Source organism: Nelumbo lutea, chromosome 1 (genome assembly GCF_056320005.1).
Source record: "Nelumbo lutea isolate HS-2025 chromosome 1, American lotus-T2T, whole genome shotgun sequence".
Classification (NCBI taxonomy): Eukaryota; Viridiplantae; Streptophyta; class Magnoliopsida; order Proteales; family Nelumbonaceae; genus Nelumbo; species Nelumbo lutea.
The window spans coordinates 198687352-198712437 of record NC_142684.1 but is presented as its reverse complement, the minus strand read 5'-3'; the positions used below and the strand labels follow the sequence as shown (position 1 = coordinate 198712437).

Genomic DNA, 25086 nt, shown 5'->3' with positions numbered 1-25086 from the left:
AACTTATTCTTAGTATTAAGCTAAATTAAGGCAAAAATTAATAAAACCGACATAAAAATCCATGCTAAAGTCCTAAAAAATTATAGATAAATTGTAAGTTCATCACGCCACTGTCGAATGATCATGGGCCAAGCACTTATGGCCCATGCACGCAGCACATCACACATCCAAACATCTCATGCAGGGATAATTGATCAAATCAATTATCTGTAAGGCCCATTGTAAGCCCATTAAAAATCCATAATATTAACCATTAATATTATCTAAGTATATTGACTGAACTGGTTCAGCCCATATAGCTTTATCCTTTGAAGTGGGCTTTTAGTAGTTTTAACTATTTAAAACTGGGCCTTTACAGATTGGGCCGAATTAACCATTTAATTAAATATCAATCCTCAGGCCCATTAGTGGGAAAATTAGGCCTGACTTTCAGCCTTGATTAAACCCTAAATTTGGTCCAAACAGTTTGAACCAATCTTGATTTGAATGGGTCTAGGGTTTGATATTTAATTAAATCTTTAATTCAAGAAAATAATATGAAATTAAATAACTGATAAAAGAAAATCAAGAATTAGTTAATCGGGGTTGTTCGCACACTCCATCCTGCAAAACAGAGGTTAGATCACAGATTGCAGTTTCACAAACTGCAAATCACAGATAGCGAATGTCCCATCTGCGAAATCTCATTCTCTGCGCTGCCATCTTCGATCCAAAATAAAATTAAATAGAAATCCTATTTCTATTAATAATTACATCAGATCGAATGCCTATACATTGAGTCTAAAAAAAAATATTTACAGACCAAATGTAATAAATAAATTCAAGAAACTGCAAATCTTGTAGTTCTCCCTATGCAAACCAAGAATTCGATCTCCTCTTGTACGAACAACCCATAAATCAAGAAAATCATATAGAACTATTCTAAACAATAATCAGATTTATATAAAATTAATTTCAGATTATTTGCCCATCAATTTTGGGAACAAATTTCCCAAAACCCATATCTGCGCAAATTGGGTAGAACGCCTTCTCCCTATTTGCGCAGGTTCAGATCTGAAACAGAATGGTTCAAGATTTGAAACTGACTCTGATACCAATGAAGGGATAGGAAATCCATCACATGGATGCCCAAAGATTGCGGAATAAGGGGGTGAATTTCAAAAATTTTTCTTTCCCTTCAACCGGGAATTGAATTCTCCAATTAGAAAATCATATTTTCAATGATCATTCTTGAACCACAAACTAAACCAGATCTGAACCAAAAGGAGTAGGGAGGGATAATACATGATAAAGAGAAGCAGTATCTCCCAATGGAGGTGTTCACACCCAAGGAATGATCCAAAATCTGCTCCCACTGAAAATGACGCAGTGTAGGGTGGAGCAGAATTAGCAGTGTTCTTCCAAAAGAACCAGACCCTTCGCAAGAATCAATTGGACGGCTTGTGAATACAACTCCAACCAATCTTTTTCTCCAAAAGATTGGTATCAAGATCAAATCTTGATTTCTCCCAAGAACTAGAGATCGAACTGCTGTAGTCGGCGGCTGCAGGAAGGAGGCGGCAAGAGAGTATTTGTAGGGTGCAGAATTCTCTCTTCTGGTAATCTTAGCTCTGAAGACAAGGATGTGTGTCTTGCATATCTAAAGGCTGCCGCCCCCTTCTCCTTTTATAATCTTAAAGGGATCAGCTCCTAATCCCATTAGGAGTTGCTAACCCAAATCACATTTGGATTAGAAGTCCCTTTAAGATAAGGGATAACCCTTATCTTATCTGCAGATTAGATCAGCCATCTCCTAATCTGATTAGGAGGCTTCCAGATCTAAATCTCATTTAGATCTTGGACTCTCTAAGTGGATAGGGTTTGGGCCCAATCCTATCAGCTGATCCATCTCAGAATTCACCCCTTAAGTGACTAATCAAATTAGCCCAGTTCAAAATGGGCTTAAGGCTCATTTAAGGTTATGTATTCATTTAGCCTTCCAAACTGCTGTCCAGTTGGGCTTCCTTGTATGGCGTGGCCCAGCCTTTGTTACATATCAGCCACATGGGTTCAGCCCAGCCTTTGTTACAAGGCCTGGCCGAATACACTATTATGGATAGTGCACCCCCTGAAAACCCATCAGATGGGATCTATGGGCCCAACACTTACACTTAGTGGTCCTTGGGCCAAACCACCTTGTAACACCCAGGAACTGTGGGCAGATGCAAGATTAGTCCATCATGTATTATCCTCAATGGTCTTACATTTAACCTCTCAGCCCATAATGATCATACACTGCCCGACAAGAGAGGATATCTCCCTTGGTTGCAAGGAACAGTGTTGCATTCTCTACTTATATGGATCTCGGGAATTAAAACCTTTTACAAATCATTTTGAAACCATAATTTATATAATTTTATATCTCATATAAAATATATTTTGCAAAACAAATCTCAACAATTGAAATCGGCTACCGGTAGTCTTGGTTTCCATTAGTGAGAGTGCATCCCCGATCATTACCTTTATCCAACAAAGGGGCTGATCTTATCACTATGATCACCCACTCAGATGAATTCTCAGACTGTCCCAACACTGCTCGACAAGAGAGGACATCTCCCTTGGCTGCAAGGAACAGTGTTGCATTCTCTGCTTATATGGATCTCGGGAATTAAAACCTTTCACAAATCATTTTGAAACCATAATTTATATACTTTTATATCTCATATAAAATATATTTTGCAAAACAAATTTCAACGATTGAAATCGGCTGCCAGCAGTCTTGGTTTCCATTAGTGAGAGTGCATCCCCGATCATTACCTTTATCCAACAAAGGGGCTGATCCTATCACTATGATCACCCACTCAGATGAATTCTCAAACTGTCCCAACACTGCCCGACAAGAGAGGACATCTCCCTTGGCTGCAAGAAACAGTGTTGCATTCTCTGCTTATATGGATCTCGGGAATTAAAACCTTTCACAAATCATTTTGAAACCATAATTTATATACTTTTATATCTCATATAAAATATATTTTGCAAAACAAATTTCAACGATTGAAATCGGCTGCCGGCAGTCTTGGTTTCCATTAGTGAGAGTGCATCCCCGATCATTACCTTTATCCAACAAAGGGGCTGATCCTATCACTATGATCACCCACTCAGATGAATTCTCAGACTGTCCCAACACTGCCCGACAAGAGAGGACATCTCCCTTGGCTGCAAGGAACAGTGTTGCATTCTCTGCTCATATGGATCTCGGGAATTAAAACCTTTCACAAATCACTTTGAAACCATAATTTATATACTTTTATATCTCATATAAAATATATTTTGCAAAACAAATCTCAACGATTGAAATCGGCTGTCGGCAGTCTTGGTTTCCATTAGTGAGAGTGCATCCCCGATCATTACCTTTATCCAACAAAGGGGCTGATCCTGTCACTATGATCACCTACTCAAATGAATTCTCAGACTGTCCCAACATACCCAGGTTTTGATCCCCGTTAAGGATCTCACTGATTGGTACATCAAAGACAGCCTAATCTGACACCCAATGCAGTAGCATAATCGAGCCTAGGGGTCGGGTGTAACTTTCCAATTTTTTCCATCAATCTCCAAGGTCCAGGGCAATACTGGAAATCTGGTCCAGTTCAAAGATTCAATTTATCCTACACTGTATGTGCCTAGGGTCTCACCTCGGTAGCTAAGACAAGCCACCCCAACCGACTTGGTGGTACCATAGTTTCAGCCTTGTCAGGATATGTCTCCCAGACCGACCCACTGGCTGTGAACATTCAAAACTAACACGAGTCTCATTAAGTGTCCAGTTTAAGGGTATTACACAAAAACATACAAAGTGAACATGAATCAAATATGCACTTTTATTCATTTACAATAAACTCATAAAGTACATCATTTTGATTGAAGCTAAGGGCATACAAAACTGTCTAACAAGCTTCCAGTGAGTTACACTTTACTAAAAGATTTGCCGGTGTTTTACCTAAGATAATTTCACAAGAGGAGGGTGCTTTCATTCAGGGGTGAAACATCATGTATAATGTGGCTCTAGTATAGGAATTGATTAATGATATTGAAAGGAAGGTAGTGGAGGGAAATGTAGTTCTTAAACTAGATATGGCAAAAGCTTATGATCGGCTGAATTGGGACTTTCTCTTCGTTGTCTTGAGACGATTCAGTTTTAGTGAAGTCTGGATTGAGCTGGTTAGAAAATTGGTTGTTAATTCTTGGTTCTCAGTCGTTTGGAATGGAGGCATCATAGGCTATTTTCAGTTCACTAGAGGCTTGCGGCAAGGGGATCCATTCTCGTCTTACTGATTTATCATTGCAGAGGAGGTACTCAATAGAAATTTATCTAAGCTGGGTGAAAAGTATCCTATAGGTGTTTATGTGACTCACAGGGGATGTCCACCTATCACCCACAATCTCTATGCTGATAACCCCATTATCTTTACAAGAAGGTCCAAGCAAGTGTTGGAGAAAGTCATGACAATAATCCAGATGTACGAGAAGTGTTCGAGTCAATTGGTGAATAAGACTAAGAACTGCTTTTTCACTTTAGCAAAATCTTCTCATAGTAGAATCCAAATTATCACATCAACCACGGATTACTTGCATAAGCTCTTCCCTTCACTTACCTTGGTATCCCAATTGGTAAGGGTTGTGTGAAAGCAGAAGCCTTAGATGGGGTTGTGCAGAAAGTGATAGCAAAAATTTCGGGCTGGAAAGGGAAAGTGATTTCCTGGTCCTAATTAGACATGTTTTAAATAGCATTCCTATATACTTGATGTCGGTAGTTGCAACTCCCAAGAAGGTTATCAGGCGCTTGGAGCAATTGATGAAAGGTTTTCTGTGGTATAATTTGGACTTAGTTAATCATCACCATTGGGTTGCTTGGAGAAAAATTGTGAGACATTTTTCTGAAGGTGGATTGCAAATTAAAAGTTTATCTAATGTGCAAAAAGCCTTTAGGCTGAAAGCTTTGTGACGAGTGCTATTTCAAAACTCTTTGAAGGCTGAATTCTTCAGAGCTAGGGTGTTGAAGCATGGCCATTTCTATACAGCCATCCCTCCTTTCTACACTTCTCGTACCTAGAAAGTTAACATGGAACTAAGAGGTGACTTAATTCATCTCTCGAGGTGGATGGTGGGAAGGGGAGAAATCAGCTTCTGGTTTGATAATTGGACCATGAATGGTCCTTTAATTGAGAAAGCCATTCAGTTAGATGGCCTAAATTTGCGGTTGAGAGTTTGTGATGTTGTTGATGAGGCAGGATTTTGGAGTTAGGGGTTTTCTTGAGGAGGATGTTCTCAGCAGTATTCAAGGGTTCGATGTGAAGCTCTTTACCAGCCAAGATAAAATAGTTTGGCTCCCTAAGGTGAAAGGGGATTTCTCTATAAAATGAGCTTGGTCCTTCTATATGACTGCTCATCCCACGATGGACTGGTACAAGGTGGTTTGGAATGCTTTAGTGGCCACCAAGATAAGCTTCTTTGTTTGGAAACTTATGGTTGGGAAGGTTGGGGTGGATTCTGATATAAAGGAATTAGGAGTCCCTTTTGTCTCTATATGTGTCTGCTACTGTGACCACTCAGAGGAAGATATCAACCATTTGTTGGTACATAGCTGCCTAGCTCACAAAGTTTGGTTGTTCTTTAGTAGAATGTTAGGGCTCCCTTTCAGGGGTAATGAGAGTATTAAAGAACTTCTCTCATTTTGGTTTTCAACAGCCTCGGTAAAAAATCAATGGACTGTTGTAGTAGGGCTGATTGCTTATTTTGCAGTGTGGGAAATTTGGAAAGAGAGAAACAGGCGCAGAATGGAAAATAAATTCAAATGTTCTAAACTAGTGATTTGGGTGATAGTGCGATGGATTCATGAGGTCTCATCTCCCTTAAATCTAACCCATAAGGTGAGTTTTAATCAACAACTCTCCTTACAGGGTTTGGGGTTGTGGATCCATCTAATTAAGGGTAGACACATCAAAGTGATGCATTTATTGGTTGTTCCGGAGGGTTACATAAAATTGAATGCTAATGGTGCTTCTAGAGGAAATATGAGCCCATGTGATGGAGGGGGTATTATCAGAGATGGAAGAAATGGTTTTATTAGTGCTTAACACATATGGCTTTGACTCCAATTTAGTTGCAGAGGCTATGGCTTTGTTGGATGGCTTACACCTGGCGGTTGCCCTTAACCTAGATAAGATTATGGTGGAATCAATCTCCAAACTTTTTATTGATATCCTCAACGGTGACTGTATAGCCCCTTGGAAGCTTTGGTTTTGTTTGTCTCAGGTATAGGGGCTTAGAAATAGATTGGATTTCTTTTGTTTTCATATTTATAGAGAGGCTAACCAACCGGCAAATGCTCTTGCAAAGCTTGGTTGCTTAGCTTCTCAAAAAACTGTTTATGATTGCATAGATACTCTTCCTTCACATGTACAAAATTTGATTGCAATAGATGGTCTAGGTCTTCCTTTCTTGAGAATTCGTTGATTTTAGGTTGCCCGGACACTTTATGTTTATATGAGCCAGGCTTCCTCTGTATAGTGCGAGGGGTAAGGCTTCCCGTCCCCCCTCCAAGGTTTTTTGCATATCAATAAAGTTTCGGTGGCGACCCCTCCACCGGGAGTAAATTTTGGGGTTAAAAAAAGCAAGGTTTTAAAAAATGACCTAAAAACGGAACCGTTCTAGCTACTGGTTTCCAGGTCAGCAATTCGATTGTCCAAGTCGAACGGTTCGGACAGCTTGCTATTAGGGCAAACATTTTATGAGTTATGAGATTTGAGAAAGGAGAGAAAAGATGTTGACTTAGAAAGAAAAACAAAAGAAAGAAGAAAAGAAAGAAAGAAAGGAGAGGAAAAAAGAAAAGAAGAGGGAAAGGAAGGAGGGAAGGAGGGAAGCTGGGAAGAAGAAGAAAGAGGAAGGTGGTTCAACACTCACCGACGACGATAATGGCGATGACGAAGCGACGACAACAGACTCTGAGCTCTCAGATCTTTTTCTTCTTCTTCTTCTTCCTTAGATCTAAGACACAAACTCAGACGTGTGTTTCTCTCCTACAATTTATACTACGAACCATTGTTCAAATGAGTCGACGATTCAATTGTCCGGGTCAGTGGTTTTTTGACAAAGTCAACCGTTTTTTACCCAAGAACGGATTAGGGGTGAAACGGAACCGGTTGCCTGAATGGTCTGATCGTCCAGGTCAACAACAGTTCAAAAACATTGATAATAAGTTAGTTAAGTTAATTAAAGGTAAGTTAGTTATTATATTAAGGGTCATTTATTAGAACACTCCCTACAGTTTCATGGGTTTGCTTAAACCTACCCTATAGATTTCATTTTATTAAAACACCCCTATAGTTTGCAACCTATTTACGTAATCAACCTTTCACTAAGTTGTGTTTGTTTTGCCATCTAAAAATAATAGCATGATCACATAAATCAGTGGAAAATGATCAAGGGCATGGGCCCATATTGTTTATTCCAAAAGCATCCCTAACATTTCTTCCTATAGATAAAAAATTGCGCAAATAGAGCCAAATAAAGTGGTTGCTTGTCTTATTAGGGGCAAAAATGGTATTTTTATTTTTATTTCCTTTTGATTAATTTTATTCAAATGGACATTAGGGTCAAAACTATCATTTTACACTATCACTCAATGGAAGGTCAATTAAATAAATTGATTGCAAACTATAGGGGGTGTTTTAGTAAAACACATACTATAGGGTAGGTTTTAGTAAATCCATGAAACTATAGGGGTGTTTTAGTAAATGACCCTTATATTAATGTTAAGTTATTAAGTTAGTTTAGTTACATTTAGAAAACTTTAAATTTTATTACGTTTTGGATGAATTTAAATTTAATATAATTCCATTGAAATAATAAATAAATTAATTATGTTTAGATAAATTTATATAAACTTAAGTAAAAGTAAGGTATGCCATTTTGTTAAGTTCACTAATACAATATATTAATTTGGTTTAGTTAATTTAGTTTATAGTAATTTGGTAAATTTAATTTAACTAACTTAATATATTTAAGTAATTAATGTATTTAAAATAAATCATTAAGTTCATGTATTTAACCTGGCCTTTAATTCAATTAATTAGTTTAGATAATAATTAATTTTCCTTCTCTTTATTTAATAGTGAATTATTTAGTAATTGTTAAAAATACCAGATATTATCAATGAATTATTTTTAAATTAACAGTAATCACTGAAAATTAAAATTATTGAGAATTACCATAAATTCATAGTAATTATTGAAAATTAAAATTTCTTCTTTTTATTTAGTAGTAAACTATCATGGTCCCATGTGGACGGGAATACCTGATACCAAATTCAAAGACAAAAGGGATTAAAAAGAAATGTAAACATTATATCGTTGCCCTAGAATATGTATTTTACCTAATAAAAATAGTTAAATATATATTAATCAAAGATAATATAATATAATTAATTAATTAATTTACTATTAATAGAAATGGAATCTACATATTTCCTAACCATTAATCTAGGATAATATCATTATTAATATAAACTAAATCATTATATAAATTAACTTAACCACATATAGGTATAATAAATCAAACTAGTATCAAAATTTATTTGATAGTAAGTTACTAATAATTATTGAAAATTACCAAAAATTAGCAATAATTTTTGAAAAATATCAGAAATTATCAATGAATTATTGTTTTTTTACTTTTAATCAATTAACAGTCATTGTGTAAAATTATCAGAAATTATCAGCATATTATTGTCAATTTATTCACTTTATGTAACGGTAAAATATTAGTAATTATTGGAAATTACCAAAAAGTATTCTAAACTACTAGAAATTATCAATGAATTATTTAAATTATTATTAATTAGTGAAAAAAACCAAAAATTAATAAGTAAATGCAATTTAAAAAGTAGGAAAAACTAAAACTAAAATATGTAAAATCTATAATTAATTTAAAAATTAAATATCATTTGAAAATTTTGATAACATTTAATAAAAATAATAATAAAATGTAGTAGCATTTAAAAATTAATAATAAATTACATTTAGATAGTATGAAAACTAAGATTAAAATCTCCAAGTAGTCAACACCATACAACTAGGTATATTCCTTCACCACAAGGTGAGTTTTGTATCTCCCAATGGACCCATCATTATGCACCCACTTACTACCAACTAGTTCTTTTTCATCAAGCAAATCAACAATGTCCCATGTATGATTCCAATGCTTCCATCTTAATCGTCATAGCATCCCTCCATTCTGGTTTAGATAAAACTTTAGAGGCAAACTTGGGGATGGACTAAGCAGGCTAAGAATGAATAGTATGAGGTGGACAACTATAGAAAAGGTGTTTTGAGATATAGTAAGCAATACACTTACTTTTACCTTTTTGAACAACAATGTGAAAGTCAAGGTCTGGAAATGTAAATGGTGAAATTGATAGAGGTATTGGATCTTTCATCTCATTAGTAATTGGTGGTGAAAGAGGTTGTGATGAAGGAGCAATGCATTCATGCCTGTGCCACTAATGTCATTGATAGACTTGCATCCTCTAGATATTGGATGGTGACATAACTGAAGGAAGCTTTGTAGGAGGAGGTGAAGGAGAAGCAACAAAAAGTTGAACAGGAATGGAAGGGGACTCAAATGAAGGTGACTCCGCAAGAGAAGATGAAGTAGAAAAAATAGGAAGAGGAAGGGGGAGAATTAAACCTTCATAATTCTCACCCTTAGAAGAAACTGAGTAATAGGGAATTGACTCAACAAAAGTGACATCCATTGAAACAAACCAGGCACCACTGATAGGATTTTAACAACAATCTTATTGTGTAGAGGCATAACCAAGAAAAACACACTTACAGGCTTTGGGGAACAAGGGTTATGAACATAACAGGTACAATGAAAATACTGAATACATGTATAAGAAAAGAGAATAAGTTTGTATTTGAAAACAAAAGACTAAACAGAGATTTGAAAGCAAGAAACTGAACTCATATAACAAAACTACATTCAGTGAATTAGGAAAAGGTTTGCATACAAAAAAAAAGGTAATTTGGGTATAAGAAGATTAAAGACAGTGAAGATGTCATAAAGGCTAAGTATGGAACCAGAATTTTGAATTGAGATCTAGGAGAAACAAGGAACTTAATGCATGCTCAATTTGGAAAGGAATAGGGAAGTATTATTTTCAGCTTAGTCAGAAGATGGAATATAAGATTGGAGATGGATCCTTTATGAAGTTCTTGAACAACCCATGGTGTGGCGATGTCCCACTTATGGAAACTTTATACATGGCAATTGCTAATAGAGAGGCTCTACTGTTTTGAACTTCAAGAGAGGAGGGAGGATCATATGGAACCTAAGAATTAAAAGAAAACTTTTTCTATATAATAAAAGATTTTTTTATTAAAAAAACAAAAGAGAATACAAAGAAGGTGACCAACAGTAAACCAAGACAAGTAAGAAACAAGACTTTTAAGTTAAATCCTTTTAGTAACTTCATTTCCAGGTCAGAGGAACAGAGAATCCCAGCCAAGGTTGTTTGGGGCAATATATGCCTACAAAGGTAGCCCTTTTTGTTTGGACCGTGTACCTTAACAGAATCCTTACTAGGGACAACTTGTAAGGAAGGGTGTGCATTTGGCTTCCACAACTTGTGTCCTTTGCGAAGAACAAGAGGAATCTGTGAATCATCTGCTATTGCATTGCACATTTTCTGCTGAGGTTTGGTCCAAAATCTGGAAGTTGTTCGAAATTAAAGACTGCTGTCCAGAGTCAGTATTGCAGTTTGTACAAGGCTGGAATATTGGAGGACTTTCCAAGAGGGGAAAATTGTCCTGGAACAGTTCCAGCAGCAACTTTTTGGTGCATCTGGCAAGAGAGATGCAAGAATTTTCAAGAATAAGAGCAGCTTTACCAATTCATTTTTTCAGAAAATTGTGGGCAAAATGTGTTCTTGGTTTTTTGTAAACAAGTTGGTTAAGGATAGAAATTTTAAGTCCTTTTTTGTATATGATAACCTTTTTTAAAACAGGGGAGGGGATATAGGACTGCAGGGGCAGTGTTTGTAAATCCCTGTGTACAGCAGCTTGTTGTAAAAAAACGATCAGCCCCAATCCCCCAAAAAATAACACAAGAAAAACCCGCCAAAGAGCAAACAATATAGTATGTGTTTGGTTCCGTTTATGTTTTTTGAATAAACGTTTGTACTTTATTTGCTGGTTAAACCGAGAAATGCAATAATTGCAACCGTTTATGACAACTAGGCACCACTTCAGCGTAACAGTGAATAAACGTCTGGCCGTTTGTGGAAGCTTCAAATAATAACTTCTATAAACGGTTGGCATGCACATAAACCAAAGTTTACTTTTTACATTTTCGATGTATGCAGAAGAACAAGAGAGAGAAAATGCTGAGATGGCGCCTATGTGGCACCATCAATAAACGTTTACTGAATAAACGTAAACGGAACCAAACATTCACATAACCAAAAACAAAACAGCATCCAACCCCCAAAAATCTGATCAGAACACAAGTAAAACCCTTCACAAAATTACAGAAACTGATTCCACTCTCCAAGAGATGGGAGAAATCAGGTTTATTCATGTCTTAGTCTTTCTATAAGGAACTAATTAGACAGCTGCCAAATGGTTTCCCATGATCAAAGATATGGATCTCTCTCTCTCTCTCTCTCTCTCTCTCTGCACAATAGGGGGTAGCCCATCCCCCCACCCCTCCCCCCCCCCCCCAAAAAAAAAAAAATAATAAATAAAAAATAAATAATATTTTATCAAAGAAGAAAAAGGTTACAAACAAGGTGACAAGCTATCACCCACAATAAAAAGAAAAACTCAAAGCCCACAACACCAGAACCCTCCAAGACCCCTTAGAATACAGTTTTTCATTCTCAACCCTTAAGAAATTAAAAACTTTTCTACTATGAACCATAAATAGTTGAACCCAGTACAGCTTACCCCCTACACCTTTGTGTCAAAAGTTGACCCTGAAAGCAACCTTTCATTGCTCATGACTCCCCATTACAACTTTCCTCACTCAAAGATTTTTTTTTTTTCAACTCCCAAAACATTTTTCTTGCAAACTCATCCATTCCTAAAACAGATACCCCAATAATTTTTTTACTTGAACTTTAGTTTCCACTATCCTTTCTAAAACCACCATTTTTTTTTCTATTTCCCTTGATCAATAACCATCTCCTCACCTTCTTCTTCTCTTCTTCTTCTCTTGTTCTATTTCTATCTCAGTCCCTAGCAACACCTCCTCTTCTAACAATACATCTTTTTGTGTAGCAGAGAATTTCTTCTTCCTCTTAACCTCTCCCTTCACCAATTCTATGTCACTACTGCTTCTAATAAGGTTTTGATTTCTATTTCTGTTCTTTACCCTCTTCCTCTTGTAAGTCTTTTTGTACTTGTTACTACAAGGACCAACCCCATAAAGACCTTCCTTCAGCCTATGTAAATACTCTGGTAATGTGGACTAAATGACCACTATTTGGACCCTTTGGTTTTTTCACAAATACCACACACCATCAACATTTTTAGATCTTACTATCGTATTTGTATCCCTTGCCCTCCCTAAATCAACTCCCAGTTTTCCAATAAACACTTGGGAAACCAAACCATTCTCCATCATCTCTGCCTCCCCACATGGACTCTCACATTCCTTGGAGTTTTCAGCTTCATTTTCCCTCATCATCTCAAGTACCTGCTACAATCAGTCAGAAATCGTATCAACTGAGCCAACACCCCATTAAAGGTGGCATTTCTGGAACGGAGCACAGCAATAGGGAAGTGCCTAACAAAAGCTAATGCAGGGCAGATATGGATTTACGTTTAGATTAATTGCAATGCGCCATGTGTATAGTTAATGAGGAGACAGCAGACCATCATAGTTTTCAAGGTGTCTAGGCGGTTCTGGGCGATACTGGGGCACCTAATCGCCTAGGCGATAAAAATTTTATAATATAAAAAACTGACTTTTGGCTAGTTTCCTAGTTTTGTATACCATTCAGCATGTATGTTAATTGAAAAATTAGCAATTCCCTTTATTAAAAATGTGGCAAATCATCACATCTAAAAGATAAAAATCTTTTACATATATTAATCTCATTATTTTCAAAATAATACTACTATAATAAGTATTTAATAGAGCAAATTCATATTAATTAGCAGCTAAAGAAGGTTATTAACTTTATATGATAAATATTCAAGATGGAAAGTAAAATAGAAAAAAAATAAGGATGGAGTTTCTTGTTTTATTTAATTAGAGAGAGAGAATAGAAAAAAAGTACTTTATTATTCTATTCTTTCTTTCCTCTTTCTTTCTTTCTTTCTTTCTTTTTCTCTTCTCAAAGCCCTTTGATCTTTTAAATTTCAATAGTAAAACATTAAAACAAAGTATAATTGATATATATAGCATATAATAAAATGTATTAACACATACATTAATTAATACAGCAATATAAATGATGTTATAAAAGGTGCCCGCCTTGTCATTTTTGCCGCCTAGGCGGGCGCCTAGTCACCTAAAAGGGCTCCTAGTTTCTAAAAGTCAAGGCGTTTGGGTGAGGCGCCCAGCCAAGGGTGCCTAGTCGCCTAGGCAACACCTTGACAACTATGCAGACCATCTCTTCATTCACTGTGAACTATCCAAATTTTGGGCAAAGTTTCTTGGAATTCATGGTATGAAATTGTGCTTCCTAATAACAAGTGAAGCTTTTCTTCACAGCTAGAATTTGAGGGGTTTGAACAGAAGGGTAGGTTGTTTGGGGAACAATCACAGTGGTGGTTTTCTGGGAGTTGTGGCCATGTGGGGGAAAGGAAATGCCAGATACTTGAGAAAAGATTAGCACTTTTTCTCTTTTTTTTCAGCAGAAAAGAGCTGCACTTAGGAGGAGATAGAAGAGAAGCCAGTAGGTATTTTCTCTTTTCTTGGTTGTAAATCCTTCAGATTCTCAGGAGAATGCCATATAGCATTTTTTTTATTATAATAGTCCTTTTGAGAGATGTAGTTCACAATAGATACTAATACATGTATACTTTTTGTCTTTCCCATTGTGCCTTTGGTGTTCATGGGCATTAGTGTTTTGTAAATCTGCTTTACATTCATTACTTTATTTTCTTCAAGAAAAAAGAAAAAAAGAGCACATGGTACCACTCCACCCAAATTGCTTTCACTAGAAATGCCAACTGAGAAGAACTAGAAGTTGAAGTCTTGTAGAAGGAAGAACAATTAAACAAGCATATGGAACTAGTAAATCAAATTCTGGTATTAGAAGTCGAAGCATCAACAAATACAGCCTCCAAGGGCTCAACAGGGATGGGATCATAAGAATTTCTTGCTCCCTTACCCTCTCCTCGATCCCAATTCCTAATCCAACTCCCTACTGAGAGAAAGATACACAATGTAATACTAATTTGTCTTTTGTGTAAAGAAAGGGCATACCCATCACCAAAGGTCTTCCAAGAATTTAGTTCTATTACCAAAGAGGATATCGATTTAAAGATGGATATCCAAGGAGAGGCTAGCGTTGCTCTAGCATTCAAACTCACACTTCAACCATTTGGCATCAATGATGGATGCTTTTATTAAATGTGTGCCACAATTTGTCTGAACCCAAAGGAAATCTCCAAAGCCATGTATCCAACAACAAATAATTTCTTAGCACCTTGCAGAATTTTTCATGTTTTGACTCACATGTCTCAAATTTCCCAAGATATTAATTGAGCAATCTAACCTGAAAGCTTTCTCTCCTGTGGGTTACCATGTCAGCATACCTATGTTGACAAAAAAGAAGGGGTTGACTGGGTAGATTTGTCAATATTGAATACTTTTCTCAAAATGTTTGAAATAGGAATTTAATAGTTTTAAGACATGAAGCATGGGGGAAAGAAAACAGGAAAAGATGTAGTTGCTATGATATATGGATTTCACCATGACATAAAAGCAAAATGTAAATGAAAGCTGAACAGATAATAGCATCACCAATGATAAATGCAATCAGTGTGCAGTTGGAAATAGCATGGTTATCTCAGTAGTATAATAATCTTATATCTCATTATGCCAAATTAACAAGTCATACCAAATATGTACTTTTTTTTATCAAACCAAATTTGTACTTTCAGAACATACACTTGATGCATAACATTTTCTAAAAGATGTATAGTTGTCCTATGTGAGGGCACAGTTGGAGTGTTCTAATTGTTTCTTCTTTCAAAGATTTCTTCTAGTTCTTGCAACAACTTATCTGAATAACTTGAAGCAAACATATATCCTTCTTCAGTTTCCATAGCTCTTGCCACTATTTTATCTAACTTACCATACAACTCCTGATAATGCCACCCAAAATCCACCTTAGGGTCAAATTGTATTGCAGACCCATGAAAGTCCATTATATTTCCACCCTTTGAATCTTTCGTCCACCTCTTCATGATGTATCGAGGTGGGATCAACCTTATATTTTTATGATCAAGCACCTTTAATGCATGACCACATAAAATCCCTACAAATTCAAACTTCTTACAACTACAAGCAACTGCCATATCTGATGAATCAAATGTGACAATGTGTTCACAAGATTTCTCATTTGAGCTAACCTTGTATTTGGTCAATGTTCCAACCTCATCAAAATTGTGGACATCACAATCCCAACCTTTCAAATACTCTTTCTCAAACATTTCAAATACAGCTGGGGTATATATAGTCCTAGCATTCTTCAACATTTGCACAGGTGTATAAAAATGTTGGGTACTTTCACTCATTTCAGAGTCAGCTTTTAGTTCCTTGTGACGCCAGTCCTCCAATACCTTTTCAAAATGTTTAAGAAAAAATAAGAGACTATCTGCAGTAATTAGATTGTTTCTCAAGGCATCATTCATATTTCCACTCCTCAGAGCACTGTTTATGTCTGCACAAAATATATGCCGTCCATATGCTGAAGCCCATTCTTCTTTTTCTTTAAATAATTTTTCCAACCATGAATTATTCCCAAGATCATATTTTTCAAGCATACTATTCCAGGCTGCTAAGAATTCATCCTCCTCCTCACAATCATATAAGCACTTGCTGAAATCTGTCTCAAAAGATCGTGACCCAGCAAATACAGTACGGAGGTATTTAGCTGAATTTTGATGTACATGCCATACACAGAGTCGACGACATGTTTTTGGTAACACTAGAGCTATTGCCTTGGAGATTGCCTCACATTTGTCTGACAGAATTGTCCTTGGCTCTTTTCCAGACATTACCATGACAAAAGTCTTAAACAACCATGTGAAGGATTCAACGGTTTCATCATAGAGTAATGCAACACCAAAGATAATAGCTTGCTTATGATGATTTACTCCGACAAATGATGCAAACGGATTACCTTCTCCATTTAATCTATAAGTAGTATCAAAACAAACCACATCACCAAAATGTCCATAGTCTTCCACCATCTTCGCATCTGTCCAAAAAATGTTTGTTATCTTATCATCCATATCAAGTTGCATTGAATGAAAAGAAGATTTATTTTCTAGTTGAGCTTTTTCAAAATATTCCAATATTGCTCCTGCATCTCCTTGTTTCATCATCCTCATCCGTTTGAAAGGTAAATAATTACCACAATCACTGTGAACATTAGAAAGATCTTCAGAACCTTCTGTTTGTCCACTAGTAAATCCCGTGGATGCTTTCAATTGCAACCCAGAACTGTTCACTTTCTTAGGTTGATCAGGATTTAATCTCCTCTGTGACCTTAACAAGTGAGTTTCTTCTGGGCGTGCTACCTTATGGTTGTGACTTGGTTCAAAGTGGGTTATACGATATTTACCATTAGTTTGAAGAACTATAGTAATTCGAGCTAGACAACCAGTTCTCGTTTCTGGGCGGTGATACTTCACCTCTGTACGACGTTTATCATCCATCCGATAACCTTCGGAGGAACAACAAAATGTTCTGTCATGCACAACACCATTTCTCCTATGAATTGTATGTCTTCGAACACTAAAGCCCACTTCTCCAGCATATTTATTGTAAAAATTGTATGCATCTTCCACAGACTCAAACTCCATCCCAATTTCCGGCTCACTATCTTTCTTGGCTTTATCTTCCTTGCGGATATTTGACTTGGCCAAGTCATCAAGGACAGGACCGACAGGTAACATATTTTTCTGTGACATTTTTCCAAATCAAAGTCCCACGTATGTTCTGATCAAACATCAAATTCTGTATCCATTTCCACGTGAACTACATGATATACTGAGGTCTCCTCTAATAATTGAAAGGGAACAATTATGCTTCTGCAAAAAGATGGCTTGGACTTCAGAAAAAAAAAAACATAAATTTGCATGATATTTGAGAAAACCAAATGTTTAATACAAACGCAAACACAAAGAACCATCAAGATCACAATTAACCCAGAGCTGAAGCAAGTTGATATGATTAGATAAAATACTTCATTCTCATTGACATGGATGGTTAGGCGAAAAGAAAATCGAGGGCAACTAAAACCGGAAAATCGTCATTTCGTCCCACAGAAGAAAATCCCCGTGAGAGTATATCGTCATACAGTAATCATTAAGTTTATGTCTAAGTCTAAAATCAAAAAATTCAAACATCAAATGCTAACAAAAAAAATTAATTTGATTCCATGCAAGCATGACTGGAAGATTTACAGAGATAAATGGAACCAATTGAAAAGGAAAACCAACCGGTCCGGAGGCAGCACCCACGGTTGAAATAGTGCAGTTGAGTTCAAGTTGAGCCTGCGAAAAGAGTTGCATAGAAGCTTGAGATCGAATTCAAACCCCTCTCCGGGGGCAGTTTTGCCGCTAAAACAGCTTCGGAGAAGAGAGAGACCACTGTGAGAGGACAGGGAGAAAGGAGTAGAGAAGTAGAGAACGACGGTAACTCGGATAACGAGGGCGATGGGGGGAAGACGATGACAAGCACTTCGGATCTCCTAACGTTCCAACAACCTACCAACAAATCTGACACCGCACATCTCGTATTGCAGGAAAGCCGGATTTGATCCTCATAAAACCGTCCTCACAGCAACTGCAGCCGTGTATTAGAAATATCTTTTCCAGTAAGAAGATGTTCCTAATGTACGGCTGCAACCGGCTGTGAACGGCGTGAGAAGAGTTTTATGAGGACTGAATCCGAATTCGGATCTGTTCTTCAAAGAGCGCGCCTTACACCATTTTCACAGTACATCGCACCCGTACGTTGCGAACATCTTCTCTTCCCATGAATGAATATTATATACGGACGTACGGTTGCGATGCGTTGTAAGGTTGGTGTGAGGCGCGCGGGTAGGGACGGGGATTAATAAGAATGCCCCATCGAATTGCAATGGGGATTGAGGTCCCCGTCATGTCCGGATCTCAATTATATATTTATTTATTAGTAGGACCTATGCATCGCACAAGATTTGTTAAATGAAAGCTAAATAATAAAAATGATTATTTATTAAAACGCCCTCTTTAGTTTTATGAATTTACTAAAATCTATACTATAGTTTGTATTTTACTAAAACATCACTTATAATTTGCAGTGTATTTAATTAATCTTCCATTAGATAGTGAAAAATGACAATATTGGCCCTAATGTTCATTTAAATAAATTTAATCAAAAGAAAATGGACAATCACTTTATCGGTTATATTTGGTCAATTTTGTTTTTTGTACAAAAAAAGTGTTAAATGTATTTTTGGAATAAAAAATCATGGGCTTAATAGCAAAACAAACTCCTTAATGAAAAGTTGATTAAGTAAATAAGTTGTAAAATGGGATGTTTAAGTAAATTAAAACTAGAAAGTAGGTTTAAGTAAATATGTAAAACTATAAGCTGTGTTCTAGTAAATGAACCTAATAGAAACACATAAGAGTATATAATTGTTTTATATTTTCAACTTTTTAAATGATTAATAATTATTTATATTTTATATACTACTTTTAACAAATTTTTATAATACAAAAATAACAATAATTAATTTCAGTTAGGCTTATTCATCAAACTAATGAAACCGACCAACCCAATGGTCAGTTTTTTAGTATTTTAGGTCAGCTTTGGTTAAAAAAATTTCCAACTCGACCAAGTTGAATCAATTTTTCTTTGGTCATTTGTTAACTAACCAAAATCGAATGACTTGAACATTGTTATATATTAATATTTTAATATAATTTTTAATATGGAAAAGTGGAAAAATTCCCATATTTCTTAGTCAAAGATGTTTTATATCATAAATTTAATTTTTTAATAATTGCACTATAATTTTTAAAATTTAAATTTAATTTTAAGTTTAAATATTTTGAACCGATTGACCAAACAAAAAAATCGACCAAAACCGATACAACCTGAATGGGTCAATTTTCACAAATGGTCAATCAGTTTCAACTAACCAACTCCTCAACTTGACCAGGTCAATTTGGTTGGCCAAACAACCTACAAATGAAGCGAACCAACTCATGAACACTCATAATTCCAACTAAATTAATAGTCTCATCTCTGATAAATAAAAATAGTTTAATCTCAAATAATTATTGAAACTTTATAGTGAAAATATACAATTATTAAAAACATATTGATAATGAAAAAATACAATAAATACTAAAAATATATTAAATTAGCCAATAAATAGTACAATCTCAAATAATAGTTTAATATCTTATAAATATTAATGGATAAGTTATAACAAAAATACAATAAATACAATAAATACAACAAACAAAATTTAAAAATTTCAATAAGAGTAGTTTAATCTCCAATAATTATTGAAAGTTTTCTATTAAATAATAAAAATAAAATAAAATTATACATAATTATTGAAAATACATCTATCACAAAAAACAATAAATAATTAATGAAATACAATAAAAATTAATATTAGTATATATAATTATATAATAAATATATATTAAGAGTTTAAAATTATTATTAATAAATATTAATTTTTATGAAAGTTATTTTCTTCAATTATTAATTGATATAAGTGAAATTAGTTATTTACAATATTATGTAAAATATTAAATTATTATTAAAGTTATTTCATTATTAATTTTGTAAAATATTATTTTATTATAATTCCAATGCTATGTTATAATTATTTTTCTACTTTTCATATATATTTTTAAATTTATTACATAATTTATCTATTTTAATTAATTTAAAATCTAGTTATGTTAAATATTTTTTATGTAAAATATTTACTTATTTAAATACCCAAATAATATGTAAAAAATAAAAATTTAAAATATTAATTATTTATTGAATTTAATAATCCATAAAATCATAATTTATACTATTATTTCATAATTTCATTATTAATGTTGTAAGATATTAAATTATTATTAATTTCAATATCATGTTATAATTATTTTATACTTTTAAGATTTTTTTAAAATTTATTACATAATTTCGTTATTTTAACTATTTAAAATCTAGTTGTGTTAAATATTTAAATAATAATCCATAAATTATAATTTATACTATTAATACATAATTTCATTATTAATTTTATAAGATATTAAATTATTATTAATTTAAATATTATGTTATAATGATTTTTCTACTTTTAAGATTTTTTTTCTTCAATTTATTACATATTTTCATTATTTTAACTATCTAAAATCTAGTTGTGTTAAATATTTTGTTATTTGAATTTTTGTTTATTTATGTATTATTAAATATTATGTTATATAATTATTTAGATATTTATAATATTTTGTTGATTAAGATATTTATTTATTGAAATATTTGAATAATAATTTATTTTTTATTGTTATATTTTTATATTGAATAGAATTTAAATTGATAATCCGGAAAAACAGAATTTTAATTGTTAGTAAATAATTTTGTGATATATTTTGTTAAAATAAAAAATTACTTTGTGTTTTTAAATAATTATTAAATTTTTTAATCCAAACTTTCCTTAGATAGATATAGATAAAAAGTAGGGGAGAGGATAAATAGGAATTAGAGATAATTTAGGAGAGAAACTCTCTACTAAACTAGAAATAATTTTGGAGATAAATAGGAATTAGAGATAATTTAGAAGATAGATAGTAATTAAAGATAATTTAAGAGAAAGTGGGGGAGGTAGTTTAGGAGAAATTTTAGGAGAAGAGATTATTTTGGTTATTGGGAAAGTGCATCTCGTTGGTTGTTTCAAAAATGACATGGAATTAATATTATTAAATATATATAGATATATTATTTATATTAAATATATATTATTATACTATTTGTGTTATATATATATATATATATATATATATATCAAAACATATTTAAAGCATTATTTATAATTTAAAATTTTTATTTATTTAAGTAAATTTAATTTTCAAAAAAAAAAGTATTGTTATCTAAAAAAAATTCAGGGATTCAAGTCTCTGCGGGGAACCCATCCCCGTCGAGGATCGGGGATGGAGGAAAAATTTTATCCCCAGCGAGGATTGGGGATGGGGGTTAATTTCAGAATTGGGATTGGAGATGAGGAATATGATCCCCGCCCCGAACTTGCCCTGTTGCCATTCCTAAGACTGAACGCTTGTTTTGATTTATTTCACTTTTACGGTTTTACCCCTATTGTGTTGAGATGGGATTTTTTTTTGTAAATTGCAGAATTGAGATATGCGCCTCACATAGTGCGTCACACCAACCGTACAGCCAGATCCCACCCTACATTGGAAACATCTCCCATGTATAATAAGTATAGAAGATGTTTCCAATGTGCGGCTAAGACATGCTATAAAGTCGGTGTGAGGCACACTCTGTGAGGAGTAGATCCGGACTCTAAATTGTAACCGGCCATGTGGTACGTGCAATGAGAAAGGGAGAGGGGGGTTATCACTTGTCATTGTTAATGGCTCAAGTTTGGTTGATTGAGAACCTGGATCCAATCTTATTAGTACATAGTACTTAAGTAGCATGAGGCATGCAATTATAGAGGGGGTGTAGTGGCCCGAGTTTGGTCGATTGACCCGATCATATCGTGGATCTAAATCTGACCATGACTATATATATATATTAAACAAGGAAGTCTAGAAATTTTCTTCTTTTTCTCATTTTTTTAACTTTTTTAATCAATGTCATTTTTGAAAGGGTATATTTCTTAAACTACCCTTATGGTTTAGTAAATTGACTAGCTCCCTTACTATTTATATATTGTCTTAAATACCCTACTATTTCTGACAATTAAAATGTTGTTAACTATACAAAATGTTGAATTTACCCTCCACTATTGCTCAAATTTTTAAAATAAAATCCACCTGATGAAAATAGTGAGACGAGGAAGCCAATTGCATAATCATAGTTGGAGTTATTCGCAATAGGCTCGACGTACATTCCTATGTGTAAGCTATGACTCAAACGTCCATGTCGCGAATAAGCTCACCTCCTGGCACGATCAAGTCTGGATGTGTGAGGTTTGCGAACAAGCTCTGACAAACATCACCTGCAAAGCCGACACAACTACTCTCTGTGACTCTGTGTTTCCTGCAACCGAGATATCCACTATATCCAGAACAGGATATCCACTCCGTGTTTCTCAGTGGTGCCTTTTTATGAACTGGTCGCCTCGGCCATGAAATCCAAATTAGAACACACCCAACCAAACCAATCGACCACCTGTATGGGTAAGTAAACGGATATAGATGAAATGAATTGAGATGTGAAGACATCCTATTTGCGGAATCCACAAAACCATGGTCATTTTTCAGGTTTCATAAATGCCCACAAAATTAGGGTCTAGATGTAGTAGGCACATTAGGTAAGCATAATGAGTGAACACATAATAGCTGGGTGACACATGTCTCAGTTAATATGCCTTCCATCCAAACGTTTTTGCTCTATTAGATAGAAATTATTCATTATTTTATTATTTTTGTCAATAATTAAAAATAAAAAAAACAATGAAAAAAGAAAACATAATGGATAATTTTTGTCTAATGGAACGAAAATGTTTGGATGAAAGGCACATTAACTAGGACATGTGTCACACAGCTATTACATGTTCATTCATTGTGCTTACCTAACATGCCTACTACATCCGGACCCACAAAATTAGAATATTTGATTTCTCTCTGTTTTGTTTCTAGTTCTCTCTCACCCCACATTGCCATTGGTTTCAAGCCCAAATATAATAATGTAAATTCTCATTGGTTTTGTCTTTTAAATCTTTCATTTTCTTTCTCTTGGATATCACCATGACTGGACTTTGAGGGAGATGAAGAGAATTGGCAGAGCTGGTTCTTTCTCTTGGATATCATTGTGACTGTCTTTTAAATCTTTCTTTCTCTTCGATATCCTACAAATTCTTTGTGTTAACCCAATCCTACTCCCATCTTTTGTAAAAGCTTCAATCCCAAGATCGATAGTGTTTCACCTAGAGGCGAATACTACCACCAATTATGCACAACCGAATCAAACTCAACCTTGATCCGGGTCACTTCATTTCAAGTATTTCATCTAGAGACGAATATACTAGAACCTATTATCCACAATCGAACCAAACTCAACATTGATCCAAGTCACTTCATCTCAGGCCATTTACGAATAGGTGTTTGGCGTACATGGGGACAGTCATCTCTAGAAGTGAAGATGAACTAGTTTTCTCATAATGTAGAGAGCACACAAAGGCCGCTTTTCGGTAAGTTACTTACCCAGGTAAATGCAATTACCTAGGTAAGTTTTTCCTGAAAACACTTACTCGGGTAAGTGCAATTACCTGGGTAAGTTTTTCCTGGAAAGACTTACCCAAGTAAGAGCATTTATCCATGTTCTTTTATTTCTTAGGTAAAATAAGGTAATGATCATTTTAGCCTTAAAAACCCATTATTAAAAGGGACATTTTTGTCCCATTCAAGTGTTAGCAACTTTACCCCTAGGTGGGAAAATTATTTACCCACCTAGGAGATAGGTACCCAGGAAAGTAAACTTTCCTTGGTTCTTGGTTAATGGGAACCAAAATCCCATTGACCAACTTTCCCTCCTCTCAAAATCCAAGAAAAGATCACCCACAAAAAGGAATGTCAGATACTCTAATGGTTTTGGCTGGAAGTCATGCCTGTTTATAAGGAGTTGGTTTCGGAATTTAAATCCGCTAAATTATCACAATGGTCGTTATTTCAATTTCATAAATGCCCACAAAATTAGAAAGTGAAAAGCACTTTTCCTCTCCTATCATCTGAGCTATTTAAATCCGGTAAAGTCTCACCATGGTCATCGTTATTCGGATTTGTCTCTGTTATGTTCTTAGTTCTCTCTCACCCCACACTTCAAACATGATAATTTTGCCTATTGCCACAAGGATGGGGCCGAGGGTAACAAGGTAATTTCACTTTTGTTCAAGGCCGATGAGTCCAACCTGAGAGCAAGGAAGAGAACACGTCAGAGGCCCTAAGTGTTATCCCAGGGGTGGAGATTTTGACAGTCAAGTTAGTCACACGCTTGAAGAGGGGTCAGACCGGGCCTGAGATGAGGGCTTAGACGAGGTCTCTCAAGAATAAGAATGCAAGAGAGCAAGAGTGAGCAAGATCCTTTTACCTTGAGCTGGGCACCCTCTTTTATTACTTGACCTTGCCATGGAGTCGTTGGAGGCAATTAGAGATGAACGGCCAGGATCTCATCTGGCCAATGCCACATGGCGCAATCCGGGGCTATGCCATGTGCACCTACATCACTGTCCATAGGTCTAGTGATAAACCCATAGAATTGTTCTGGAGCATCTAGAATATGCTTTTGCGAGTTGGATCGAGACACCTCTTTCACCTAGTTCTTTATCACCCCAAATTTCATCAGTCCAGACACCTCTTGAGCATCGAGAAGGGTGTCACTTGATGTACAAGGCAGCATTTGGATCTTGGTTTCAATCTTTTCTCCAGAAGGGTGATCAATCTCTCCTCCCTCAACAAATTAAAGATAAAGGTTAATGAATGAAGATGAAGGAATTCCAGTGTGGTATTCCATCTTCCTCCCTTAACAAAAATTTTGTCCATCATTCTCTCCCCCTCTTCTCTCCTTCCTCTCTCCATCATCCTTGCATGCTAATCATCCGCCAGAATTAATTGT

General features: G+C 34.9%; 1 protein-coding gene across 1 annotated transcript; it reads right to left on the bottom strand.

Moving 5' to 3' along the window:
• Positions 1–15040: 15040 nt before the first annotated feature.
• On the bottom strand, positions 15041–18020 carry LOC148880268 (protein FAR1-RELATED SEQUENCE 5-like). The gene is made up of 2 exons (XM_088962136.1): positions 17727–18020; positions 15041–17315 (listed from the first exon to the last, which is right to left on the bottom strand). Exon 2 carries the CDS (start codon positions 17193–17195, stop codon positions 15231–15233), a length of 1965 nt encoding a protein of 654 aa, XP_088818262.1. The 5' UTR covers positions 17196–17315; positions 17727–18020; the 3' UTR covers positions 15041–15230.
• Positions 18021–25086: the final 7066 nt, after the last annotated feature.